The sequence below is a fragment of the Bidens hawaiensis genome, unplaced genomic scaffold, assembly GCF_021521415.1.
Source record: "Bidens hawaiensis isolate Kalapana, Puna unplaced genomic scaffold, B.hawaiensis_p1.1 tig00017259_1, whole genome shotgun sequence".
NCBI lineage: Eukaryota > Viridiplantae > Streptophyta > Magnoliopsida > Asterales > Asteraceae > Bidens > Bidens hawaiensis.
The window spans coordinates 170,055-184,296 of NW_027492617.1; the positions used below are offsets into that span (position 1 = coordinate 170,055).

The window sequence follows — 14,242 nt, forward strand, 5'->3', positions numbered from 1 at the left end:
TACAGACTCGATTACAAACGCTAGACTATGAACTACTGACATTTATGTACCAACAGAAAGTCATTGTGACTTAAATAGCTTGTCGGTGACTTTAACGATCAGAAAGTTCGACTTTTAAGGTGAACCGACATGAGTTTTTGGAACTGAATTAAAACAGCTCCTAAAGTCATAATATTCTTATATTTAACATAAGTTAAAATATAAGAAAAGTCAAGAATAGCAAAACTTAAACCAACACGGTTCGTGTCGCGAAAACCGACACGAAAACGTTAAAAATTGGCATTTTTAAGAAATTGGCAATAAAATAAAAACCAAAACATTTTTATTGAAAAACCAATAAAACTTGACTAAAAACCATATAAAAAGTGTTTTAGATAATTTAAAACGAAAAGTTTCGTAAAAAGGGCAACCGGTTCGTTTTAAGCTCAAAACCGACGAAACCGGCAAAACCGACAAAACCGATTATAATAGAGTCAAAATTTTAAATAAAATGATAACTTGAATTTTTCCAAAACACTCCAGCAACTAAAGGTAATAAATTTTATAAATTTTAATAATTAAATTAAATTATTAAATAAAACAATTATTAGTTGATTATTACTTGTTTATATTTTTAAGTATAGAATTATAAGTAGTAAACTTTATGTGTTATATGCTTGTGTGGATTTTTAGAATAAGAATATGTATATTTTAGTCAAATTTAAGATTAACGAACGTGTACTAATATAGGAACGAGCGTTTATTCGAAATCAAAGGTGAGTTCTTCCTCCGAAATGCATATTGTATATCTATATTCGTATTTATATATATGTTTTGAAAACGCATTATACTACAAATTGTCGTTATTGTGGGATGAATCAATTTGGTTAAATAACTGTTAACCGAGTGAGGGCACAGAAATGTTGGTAGATCTATCGGGGTGACGCCCCCCACTTCCATTCGCGTTGGGTTAAAAGTGGGAATATTTCGAGTATGGTACGTTTCGAGTTATCAAATTGGTAGTCATACACGCGTTGTATTCGTAGCTAGTCTACAACTAACGCTTTTTGTGCTTAAAGGTAAAATGCGGGTTTCGTTATTGTGTGTACCGTGTTTGATCGGTCTTTAATTGGGAGTATAATGGCCGTACACCATTATATTCATGTGTTGTTTATATATAAATTGTTTATATTTATATAATAAGTTTTTCTTCTCAGGAATAACTCACCAACATTCGTGTTGACCCAAAAATTATTTAAATATGCTATGCAGGAAAGTGAAGGTTTCGAGATGGTATGGAAACGAGAGCGTGGGGTGTTTGAACAAAAGTGATGTGTTGTAAACCGTGCATCAGCACGTGTAATAAACTCTGATGTTGTAAAATATTTCCTTATAATAAAAGACGATGCTTTTATTATTAACTGTTTATTATTGTTGACTATCGGCGTCTGTCATAACCCGACGAATTAAAGTTAAGACTTCCGCTGTGTTAAGTTAAGGTTTTCGGGGTGTGACATCGAAGTCCTTCGAAATATTTAGTATTACACAGGTACCGAGGGAAGAAAACGTTGGGGCAGATGCCTTAGCAAACTTAGCCTCATCTCTGAAGGTTCCTGAGGATTTGAAAATCCCAATAATCCATATTCTCTCGCCAGCAATAGGAGAACAGGAAGTTGGAGAGATAACGAATGATAAAGAAATCGTGCTCTGCGATCCTTTATTCTCAAATAATAGAGGATCATGGATCCATCCTATCAAGAACTATATTCAGACTGGAGAAATTCCAGCCACAGAAAATCCCAAGTCCTTCAAACTCAAGGTATCCCAATACATTTTGTTAAACGATATGGTATATAGAAAATCTCTTGCATGTCCATATTTGAGATGCATTGAGGATCCTGAGATCCAAGAAGTACTCAAGAATTTTCATGAAGGAGATTGCGGCAATCACACAGGTGGAAGAGCATTATTTTCCATAATACTTAGAACTGTATACTTCTGGCCAACAATGAAGAAGGATGCAGTGGAGTATTCAAGGAAATGTGATGCTTGTCAAAGACACGCGAATATCCTTCATCAACCAGCGGAGCCTCTATATCCTATATCCTCCTTATGGCCTTTCATGAAATGGGGTATGGATATTGTAGGCAAGCTACCAAAAGCACCAGGTGGAAAAGTCTTTATGCTTGCTATGACTGACTACTTCTCCAAATGGATTGAGGCAGAAGCATTTGTACAAGTCCGAGAAAGGGAAGTAATATCTTTTATTAAACGAAATATTATAACTAGATTTGGTATTCCCGCTGAAATTGTTTGTGACAATGGTTCCCAATTTATCGGGAATAGAACCACTAACTTTTGTGACAGTTGGGGCATCAAAATGATTACTTCTACTCCAGTTCACCCTTAAGCCAATGGTCAAGCAGAATCTAGCAACAAGATCATCATCAACAATCTGAAAAAGAAGCTAGGATCCAAGAAGGGAAAATGGGCTGAAGAACTTCCTTATGTTCTTTGGGCAGACAGAACCACACCTAAAAATGCAACAGGCCAGACACCTTTCTCTTTGGTGTTTGGATCAGAAGCAGTAATTCCCACAGAAATGGTGGTTCCTATAGCAAGAACAAGCATCCGTGATCCTGTGGCCAATGAAGAAATCCTTCTTGAAGACTTGGATACTATAGAATAACTCAGAGAGTTGGCCAAGATCAGAATGTATTATTAATAATGCTATTTGGTTCTTTACAACTTAGAAAAAAATATCACTTTTTCCAAAACTAACCAAAATTATATTTTTTCTAAAAAGAACATGGCGCCAAAAACAAGGCGATCCACTAATAATCAAGCAACCGGATTACCTTCCTCTCAAGACGAGTTATCTCAGCTAATCGCTCAACATGTAAATACGGCACTCGAGCAACATGAGGCTAATCGCAACACAAGCCAAAACCCCCTAAATACAACTAATACTTCGAATGGAGAAACACCTAGAACCGAAAATCTAAACGAAAACCCCTTAGGTAGCACGGTACGCGGGTGCTCATACAAAATTTTCCAAGGTTGCGGACCGAAAGAATTTACCGGTGCCGAAGGACCTTTGGAAATTATCCGGTGGATCGAGAAAATGGAATCTGTAATGAAAATCAGTGATTGCACTCCTCTCGAATGGATAAAATACGGAGTGTGCTCATTCCGTGATGAGGCACTCGAGTGGTGGAACTCCATAATTCAAAATCTTGGAGAAGATGCCGCTTACCGTCTAACCTAGGAAGAACTAAAAGAAATGTTGTTAAAAGAGTACTGTCCCCGAAACGAACTTCAGAAAATCAAATACGAATTCTGGCAGTTAAAGATGGAAGGTGCTGACATTGGAGGATATACTTCCCGATTCAACGCTTTGGCACGGCTAGTACCCCGACTGGTTACGCCTGAATATGCAAGAATCGAGAGGTACATTTGGGGCTTAGCTCCTGAAATCCGAGGATTGGTTACCTCCTCCAAACCAACCACTATCCAGTCAACCCGAGAGCTGGCAAAATCTTTAACTGATAATGCAATTCGTATGGGAACTCTGAAAGACTTCGGTAAGAAAGCGACTAACGCCGAACCTGAACGAAAAACAGTTGCCGAAAATCAGAAAACCGGAGAACTCAAACGAAAGTGGATTGGTAACTCAGGAGGACAGTTCAATCGAAACTAAGGAGCACGAAGAATGTTTGCAGCGAACGCAAGAGGATCAGGACAAGGATTCACTTGTAACAAGTGTGGAAAGAGTCATAATGGGGAATGTTGGAAATGTCAGAAGTGTAATCGATTTGGACACCAGACTCAGAACTGTTTCAGTAAGGACTCTCAGTCCGGTTCAGGAAGCCGAACTTTCGAATGTTTCGAATGCGGTGTCATCGGACATTTCAGAAATGATTGCCCCAAACTCAAGGTACAAAATGCTAAGAGCAAGGCATTCGAGATGAACGCGAAAAAGGCCCGGAAAGACTCATCCGTAGTCACCGGTACGTTTCTCGTTAATAATCATTATGCTTATGTACTATTTGATACTGGAGCAGATTTAAGTTTTATTTCTAATCAATTTGAACCCCTTCTCGGTATTGAACCAAGCAAGTTAGACAATAATTACTCAATAGAATTAGCCAACGGGAAGCTAATTGAAACCAGTAAAATTGTCCGAAACTGCAATATTCTGTTAGAAAACCTTAGGTTTCCAATCGATCTTTTACCCGTAGAGTTAGGCAGTTTTGATATAGTAGTAGGAATGGATTGGTTATCCAAAAATGGTGCTGAAATCATATGCTCCGAAAAGCTAGTTCGTTTACCAACCCCAACCGGTCAAATTCTGAGCATTCGAGGTGACCAGAGTAACACCAAGTTAAAACTCTCTAGTATCACAAAGACTCGCAAAATGTTAAGGAAAGGATGTTCTGCTTTTCTTGTCAATGTAGTCGACACAAAGGCTAAATAGCGAAAGATAGAGGATATTCCTGTAGTATGGGATTTTCCAGAAGTTTTTCCTGAAGACTTGCCTGGATTACCTCCTCAGCGTCAAGTCGAATTCAGAATCGATCTGGTGCAAGATGCCGCACCGATAGCTCGATCTCCGTACAGATTAGCACCATCGGAAATGCAGGAGTTATCTAATCAGCTCCAGGAACTACTAGACAAAGGATTCATAAGGCCAAGTTTCTCACCTTGGGGAGCTCCAGTCTTATTTGTGAAAAAGAAGGACGGTTCTTTTCGAATGTGTATCGATTACAGAGAACTGAACAAACTTACTATTAAGAATCGGTACCCACTACCGAGAATTGATGATTTGTTTGATCAGTTGCAAGGATCAAGCTATTACTCAAAAATCGACTTGCGGTCCGGGTATCATCAGTTACGTGTTGCAAAAGAGGATGTTCCTAAAACCGCTTTCAGAACTCGTTATGGCCATTATAAATTCTTGGTCATGCCTTTTGGCCTAACGAATGCACCGGCTGTGTTCATGGATCTTATGAACAGAGTTTGTAAGCCATACTTGGATAAATTCGTGATAGTATTCATCGATGACATACTTATCTACTCACGAACCAAGAAAGAACATGAACAACACTTAAAACTGATTCTAGAATTGCTAAAAGAAGAGAAGTTATATGCCAAATTTTCCAAGTGCGATTTCTGGCTTCGAGAAGTTCACTTTTTAGGGCATGTAATCAATGAGAATGGTATCCTAGTTGATCCAACAAAAATTGAAGCAATTAAGAATTGGGAGACACCAAGATCGCCCACTGAAGTGCGACAATTTTTAGGATTAGCTGGCTACTATCGTAGATTCATTGAAAATTTTTCTTCTATAGCTCAACCCTTAACCCAATTAACCCAATAAGACAAGAAATATGAGTGGACAGAAAAACAAGAAGGAGCCTTCCAATTGCTTAAACAAAAGTTGTGTAGTGCACCAATCTTGTCCTTACCAGAAGGTACCAATGGATTTGTAGTATATTGTGATGCGTCTCGCATAGGTCTTGGCTGTGTGCTTATGCAACAAGACAAGGTGATAGCATACGCGTCCAGACAACTCAAGGTGCATGAAAAGAACTACGCAACGCATGATTTGGAATTAGGAGCTGTTGTGTTTGCTCTTAAGATTTGGAGGCATTATCTGTATGGAACCAAATGTACAATATTTACTGATCACAAGAGTCTCCAGCATATCTTTGATCAGAAAGAGCTAAATATGAGGCAACGTCGATGGGTAGAATTACTCAATGATTACGACTGTGAGATTCGTTACCACAAGGGTAAAGCGAATGTTGTGGCTGATGCGTTGAGTCGAAAGGAAAGAGAAAAGCCTCTGCGTGTTCGTGCATTAGGATTGACGATTCAAACGAGTCTTACTACTCGAATTCGTGATGCACAGCATGAAGCCTTAAAACCGCAAAATGTAAGGTTTGAGAAATTGCGAGGACTTGAAAATGAATTTGTCTCAAAGTCTGATGGAACACTATACCTACTCGATCGAGTTTGGGTACCACTCTATGGAAATCTGCGTAATCTTGTTCTAGACGAAGCGCATAAGTCTGGATATTCGATCCACCCAGGATCAACCAAGATGTATAAAGATCTCCAAGAACATTATTGGTGGCCTAACTTGAAAAGAGACATAGCTATTTATGTCAGCAAGTGCCTGACATGTTCCAAAGTGAAAGCTGAACATAGAAGACCGCCTGGTCTACTGCAACAACCAGAGATCCCTTAGTGGAAATGGGATAATATTACCATAGACTTCATAACCAAACTGCCAGTTACGCCGCGAGGTTATAATGCAATTTGGGTAATTGTGGATAGATTAACTAAATCCGCTCATTTTATACCCATTAGAGAAAAGACAGAATGGAGAAGTTAACTCAGCTGTATCTGAAAGAGATCGTAGCCAAACATGGAATACCGGTCTCAATCATTTCTGATAGAGATGGTCGATTTGTTTCTCGTTTTTGGCAATCTCTTCACGAATCCCTAGGAACTCGCTTAGATATGAGCACCGCCTATCACCCCCAGACAGACGGTCAAAGCGAGAGAACTATCCAAACATTGGAAGACATGCTGCGAGCCTGTATCATTGATTTCGGAAGTAGTTGGGATACTTATCTGCATTTAGCTGAATTCTCCTATAATAACAGCTACCACTCCAGTATTAAGGCTGCACCGTTTGAAGCCTTATACGGAAGAAAATGTCGATCTCCCCTTTGTTGGGCAGAAGTCGGAGAAAAGCAACTTACAGGTCCTGAAATTGTCCAAGAGACCACCGACAGGGTCTTTCAAATCAAGGATAGGTTAAAAGCTGCAGCCGACAGACAGAAAAGTTATGCGGATAATCGCAGGAGACCGTTGGAATTCCAGGTAGGAGACCAAGTGTTACTAAAGGTATCACCTTGGAAAGGCATAGTCAGATTTGGTAAAAGAGGAAAACTTAGCCCGCGATACGTTGGACCGTTCAAAATCACCGAACGAGTAGGGTCGGTAGCCTATCGACTCGACCTACCTTCAGAACTCAGTGGAATACACGACGTGTTTCACATATCCAAACTGAAGAAATGTCTATCTGACGAGTCGCTGATGGTTCCTATTGAAGACATAAGGGATGATGATAAGCTTCGTTTTGCAGAAGAACCTGTTGAAGTCTTGGACTGGAAAATCCAGAAGCTAAGGCATAACAGGATTAAGCTTGTCAAGGTTCGCTGGAATTCAATACTTGGTCCCGAATTCACGTGGGAACGTCAGGATCAAATGAAGGCGAAATACCCTCACCTCTTCCCAGAAGAAACCGAAACCAGCACTACATCCTAAATTTCGGGACGAAATTTCTAAAAGGATGGGTGAATGTGACAACCACCAAAAATTAGACTAATCTGGTAATTATATTAACCATAATCGTGTATTAATTAGTAAAATAAGTACATAGGAATAATATTTTTAGTCAAAGTTTTTGACTTTAGTTGAATTTTAAAATATGGAACCCGAGAAAGTTCAATTTTGTCGTGTAGCTGACACTGTGTAAATTGACACCGGGTAATATCCCAAAACGGATAAATTCATAAACGTGTCAAGATGACCTCGAAAAATAAAATTTTATGTTAGAGTATTAGAGATAGTGTATAAACTTAATTTTAGAAGGTTCGAATCGCAAAAATTAGAAAATAAGTAACCGAAAGCCAGTAGAGGACACCGTAAGAGCCCGACATTAAGTTTTTCAGAAAATTATGTTTTTAGGCAGACATTGACTGTAATCTAATTTCGCTCAAAGTATGATAAAAATTATTAGAAACGGAAGTCGTTTGGCTAGATAAATTACGAGATACGTTAAACGTTAATACCTAGTTTTTAGCACATGTCAATATTCAAATTACCTCTCCCTCTCCCTCTCCCATCTCTCTCGGCCGCCACACTCACACAACCCAACCCACCTCCCAAACCCACCAATAAGAAGCTCACATGTATGTATCTCATGATTACTTAGGTTACTTGTAAACCCAACAAGCCATCTAACACACCTATCCTAGAATCCAACTCACCACTCTACTCCTCTCTTCCTTCCTTCATATAACCGGCCACCCCATCACCTCCCTACCATCTCACATTTTCAAACTTTTACACACACAACAATTGATTAGGAGGTATTTGGTAGAGGTTTAAGCAAAATACAAGAAGTATGAAGCCAAAGGAAGGATTATAGCTAACCCAAGGTCACATTATCACCACCATAGGCACCAAATCCGAAACCCAAGGTAACCCACTTCAAAGATTTGTGTATACTAGTTGTTATTTGATGTTTAAGGTTTGATTCTAGTATGTTTGGTAGTATACATGCAAGTATGATATGGATATATGCATGTATGTATGTGGCCGTGAGTTTACATAGGAATGTATAAGATAGGTTTTGTTGATTATAGGACTTGATATGGTTGCATTTAAGCTTGTATAGATTGTCCATATGGATGTTACTTGAGTTTGTTTAACAAATGAGTTTAAGTATTGTTTTTAATATTGGAAGTAAATGTGAAAATGGTCAAAAGATTGGAAATGGATTATGGGTAAAAACACCCATTAGAACCATGGGTTTTGATTTTGGTATTGGATTGAAGTTGTAAGCTTGTTAAATGGTAAAATGGTTAAAGAAAGAATGATAAATTTTGAAAACCCACATACTTGATTACTTGAAAAAGTTGTAAGTAATGATAATAATGGTTTTGAAAGAATCTTGGAAAAGGGTTGACAAAAGTGTAAGGATTTGACTTTGTTGGAAAGTCACTTACACATGCAAGTAATACAAAATTTGACTTTTGATCATAAAGCTCATACTTGACTTGTATTGATTTTATATGGATTGAAAATGACAAACTAAGTGATTGAATGGGACATATGGAAAAGAATAAAATCTACTAGAAGTACTAGGATGCATGAAACATGATAACTTAGATAAACAAGAGTTTGTGTTAAACTTACTAATAAAGGAAACTTTGTAAATTGTACAAGATGTTTTGCAAAATGATTTGATAAGTGAACTTAATCTTGTGTGGATGATTAAAGACTTGTGATTAGGATTACTTTAGTAAACTCTATTGTAAAGATTGTTAGTATGATAATAGGGTTATTAAAAATTGCTACTTACTAGTAATAGAAACTTTGTTGTTAAAGAAATCAAGAATGTGTTTGTTAAAGGATAATTATGGGATGAAATAAGATGTTACTATGGATTAGTAAGATCTGGAAATTTTGGTACATAAACACCTTGTAGAGATTGAAGAAATAACATGTATATTGTATAGTTGAAAACTTAAACTAAGGCTTGAACATGTGTAGTTAAAAATTTGTTTTATGTGCATACTTGGTGCTAGATGATCAAACATGTATATGATGATATATTATTTGTTATTATGTGTATATTTGCTGTACCAAATGGTTTGGTTTTGACATTGTGACTTAAATAGCTTGTCGGTGACTTTAACGATCAGAAAGTTCGACTTTTAAGGTGAACCGACATGAGTTTTTGGAACTGAATTAAAACAGCTCCTAAAGTCATAATATTCTTATATTTAACATAAGTTAAAATATAAGAAAAGTCAAGAATAGCAAAACTTAAACCAACACGGTTCGTGTCGCGAAAACCGACACGAAAACGTTAAAAATTGGCATTTTTAAGAAATTGACAATAAAATAAAAACCAAAACATTTTTATTGAAAAACCAATAAAACTTGACTAAAAACCATATAAAAAGTGTTTTAGATAATTTAAAACTAAAATTTTCGTAAAAAGGGCAACCGGTTCGTTTTAAGCTCAAAACCGACGAAACCGGCAAAACCGACAAAACCGATTATAATAGAGTCAAAATTTTAAATAAAATGATAACTTGAATTTTTCCAAAACACTCCAGCAACTAAAGGTAATAAATTTTATAAATTTTAATAATTAAATTAAATTATTAAATAAAACAATTATTAGTTGATTATTACTTGTTTATATTTTTAAGTATAGAATTATAAGTAGTAAACTTTATGTGTTATATGCTTGTGTGGATTTTTAGAATAAGAATATGTATATTTTAGTCAAATTTAAGATTAACGAACGTGTACTAATATAGGAACGAGCGTTTATTCGAAACCCCGAAATCAAAGGTGAGTTCTTCCTCCGAAAAGCATATTGTATATCTATATTCGTATTTATATATATGTTTTGAAAACGCATTATACTACAAATTGTCGTTATTGTGGGATGAATCAATTTGGTTAAATAACTGTTAACCGAGTGAGGGCACAGAAATGTTGGTAGATCTATCGGGGTGACGCCCCCCACTTCCATTCGCGTTGGGTTAAAAGTGGGAATATTTCGAGTATGGTACGTTTCGAGTTATCAAATTGGTAGTCATACACGCGTTGTATTCGTAGCTAGTCTACAACTAACGCTTTTTGTGCTTAAAGGTAAAATGCGGGTTTCGTTATTGTGTGTACCGTGTTTGATCGGTCTTTAATTGGGAGTATAATGGCCGTACACCATTATATTCATGTGTTGTTTATATATAAATTGTTTATATTTATATAATAAGTTTTTCTTCTCAGGAATAACTCACCAACATTCGTGTTGACCCAAAAATTATTTAAATATGCTATGCAGGAAAGTGAAGGTTTCGAGATGGTATGGAAACGAGAGCGTGGGGTGTTTGAACAAAAGTGATGTGTTGTAAACCGTGCATCAGCACGTGTAATAAACTCTGATGTTGTAAAATATTTCCTTATAATAAAAGACGATGCTTTTATTATTAACTGTTTATTATTGTTGACTATCGGCGTCTGTCATAACCCGACGAATTAAAGTTAAGACTTCCGCTGTGTTAAGTTAAGGTTTTCGGGGTGTGACATCGAAGTCCTTCGAAATATTTAGTATTACACAGGTACCGAGGGAAGAAAACGTTGGGGCAGATGCCTTAGCAAACTTAGCCTCATCTCTGAAGGTTCCTGAGGATTTGAAAATCCCAATAATCCATATTCTCTCGCCAGCAATAGGAGAACAGGAAGTTGGAGAGATAACGAATGATAAAGAAATCGTGCTCTGCGATCCTTTATTCTCAAATAATAGAGGATCATGGATCCATCCTATCAAGAACTATATTCAGACTGGAGAAATTCCAGCCACAGAAAATCCCAAGTCCTTCAAACTCAAGGTATCCCAATACATTTTGTTAAACGATATGGTATATAGAAAATCTCTTGCATGTCCATATTTGAGATGCATTGAGGATCCTGAGATCCAAGAAGTACTCAAGAATTTTCATGAAGGAGATTGCGGCAATCACACAGGTGGAAGAGCATTATTTTCCATAATACTTAGAACTGTATACTTCTGGCCAACAATGAAGAAGGATGCAGTGGAGTATTCAAGGAAATGTGATGCTTGTCAAAGACACGCGAATATCCTTCATCAACCAGCGGAGCCTCTATATCCTATATCCTCCTTATGGCCTTTCATGAAATGGGGTATGGATATTGTAGGCAAGCTACCAAAAGCACCAGGTGGAAAAGTCTTTATGCTTGCTATGACTGACTACTTCTCCAAATGGATTGAGGCAGAAGCATTTGTACAAGTCCGAGAAAGGGAAGTAATATCTTTTATTAAACGAAATATTATAACTAGATTTGGTATTCCCGCTGAAATTGTTTGTGACAATGGTTCCCAATTTATCGGGAATAGAACCACTAACTTTTGTGACAGTTGGGGCATCAAAATGATTACTTCTACTCCAGTTCACCCTTAAGCCAATGGTCAAGCAGAATCTAGCAACAAGATCATCATCAACAATCTGAAAAAGAAGCTAGGATCCAAGAAGGGAAAATGGGCTGAAGAACTTCCTTATGTTCTTTGGGCAGACAGAACCACACCTAAAAATGCAACAGGCCAGACACCTTTCTCTTTGGTGTTTGGATCAGAAGCAGTAATTCCCACAGAAATGGTGGTTCCTATAGCAAGAACAAGCATCCGTGATCCTGTGGCCAATGAAGAAATCCTTCTTGAAGACTTGGATACTATAGAATAACTCAGAGAGTTGGCCAAGATCAGAATGTATTATTAATAATGCTATTTGGTTCTTTACAACTTAGAAAAAAATATCACTTTTTCCAAAACTAACCAAAATTATATTTTTTCTAAAAAGAACATGGCGCCAAAAACAAGGCGATCCACTAATAATCAAGCAACCGGATTACCTTCCTCTCAAGACGAGTTATCTCAGCTAATCGCTCAACATGTAAATACGGCACTCGAGCAACATGAGGCTAATCGCAACACAAGCCAAAACCCCCTAAATACAACTAATACTTCGAATGGAGAAACACCTAGAACCGAAAATCTAAACGAAAACCCCTTAGGTAGCACGGTACGCGGGTGCTCATACAAAATTTTCCAAGGTTGCGGACCGAAAGAATTTACCGGTGCCGAAGGACCTTTGGAAATTATCCGGTGGATCGAGAAAATGGAATCTGTAATGAAAATCAGTGATTGCACTCCTCTCGAATGGATAAAATACGGAGTGTGCTCATTCCGTGATGAGGCACTCGAGTGGTGGAACTCCATAATTCAAAATCTTGGAGAAGATGCCGCTTACCGTCTAACCTAGGAAGAACTAAAAGAAATGTTGTTAAAAGAGTACTGTCCCCGAAACGAACTTCAGAAAATCAAATACGAATTCTGGCAGTTAAAGATGGAAGGTGCTGACATTGGAGGATATACTTCCCGATTCAACGCTTTGGCACGGCTAGTACCCCGACTGGTTACGCCTGAATATGCAAGAATCGAGAGGTACATTTGGGGCTTAGCTCCTGAAATCCGAGGATTGGTTACCTCCTCCAAACCAACCACTATCCAGTCAACCCGAGAGCTGGCAAAATCTTTAACTGATAATGCAATTCGTATGGGAACTCTGAAAGACTTCGGTAAGAAAGCGACTAACGCCGAACCTGAACGAAAAACAGTTGCCGAAAATCAGAAAACCGGAGAACTCAAACGAAAGTGGATTGGTAACTCAGGAGGACAGTTCAATCGAAACTAAGGAGCACGAAGAATGTTTGCAGCGAACGCAAGAGGATCAGGACAAGGATTCACTTGTAACAAGTGTGGAAAGAGTCATAATTGGGAATGTTGGAAATGTCAGAAGTGTAATCGATTTGGACACCAGACTCAGAACTGTTTCAGTAAGGACTCTCAGTCCGGTTCAGGAAGCCGAACTTTCGAATGTTTCGAATGCGGTGTCATCGGACATTTCAGAAATGATTGCCCCAAACTCAAGGTACAAAATGCTAAGAGCAAGGCATTCGAGATGAACGCGAAAAAGGCCCGGAAAGACTCATCCGTAGTCACCGGTACGTTTCTCGTTAATAATCATTATGCTTATGTACTATTTGATACTGGAGCAGATTTAAGTTTTGTTTCTAATCAATTTGAACCCCTTCTCGGTATTGAACCAAGCAAGTTAGACAATAATTACTCAATAGAATTAGCCAACGGGAAGCTAATTGAAACCAGTAAAATTGTCCGAAACTGCAATATTCTGTTAGAAAACCTTAGGTTTCCAATCGATCTTTTACCCGTAGAGTTAGGCAGTTTTGATATAGTAGTAGGAATGGATTGGTTATCCAAAAATGGTGCTGAAATCATATGCTCCGAAAAGCTAGTTCGTTTACCAACCCCAACCGGTCAAATTCTGAGCATTCGAGGTGACCAGAGTAACACCAAGTTAAAACTCTCTAGTATCACAAAGACTCGCAAAATGTTAAGGAAAGGATGTTCTGCTTTTCTTGTCAATGTAGTCGACACAAAGGCTAAATAGCGAAAGATAGAGGATATTCCTGTAGTATGGGATTTTCCAGAAGTTTTTCCTGAAGACTTGCCTGGATTACCTCCTCAGCGTCAAGTCGAATTCAGAATCGATCTGGTGCAAGATGCCGCACCGATAGCTCGATCTCCGTACAGATTAGCACCATCGGAAATGCAGGAGTTATCTAATCAGCTCCAGGAACTACTAGACAAAGGATTCATAAGGCCAAGTTTCTCACCTTGGGGAGCTCCAGTCTTATTTGTGAAAAAGAAGGACGGTTCTTTTCGAATGTGTATCGATTACAGAGAACTGAACAAACTTACTATTAAGAATCGGTACCTTACTCAATGAAGCGAAGAATAAGGATTAAATGAAGGTAGCTTACTCAATGAAGCATCAAATGCAAA

General features: G+C 37.8%; 2 protein-coding genes across 2 annotated transcripts; both read left to right on the plus strand.

Moving 5' to 3' along the window:
• The first annotated feature begins 3,691 nt into the window (after positions 1 to 3,691).
• On the plus strand, positions 3,692 to 4,456 carry LOC143553520 (uncharacterized). The gene has a single exon (XM_077043504.1). The coding sequence runs from the start codon at positions 3,692 to 3,694 to the stop codon at positions 4,454 to 4,456; it is 765 nt and encodes a 254-aa protein (XP_076899619.1).
• Positions 4,457 to 13,082: 8,626 nt separating this feature from the next.
• Positions 13,083 to 13,847, plus strand: LOC143553521 (uncharacterized). The gene has a single exon (XM_077043505.1). It carries the CDS (start codon positions 13,083 to 13,085, stop codon positions 13,845 to 13,847), a length of 765 nt encoding a protein of 254 aa, XP_076899620.1.
• The last annotated feature ends 395 nt before the right edge of the window (positions 13,848 to 14,242 follow it).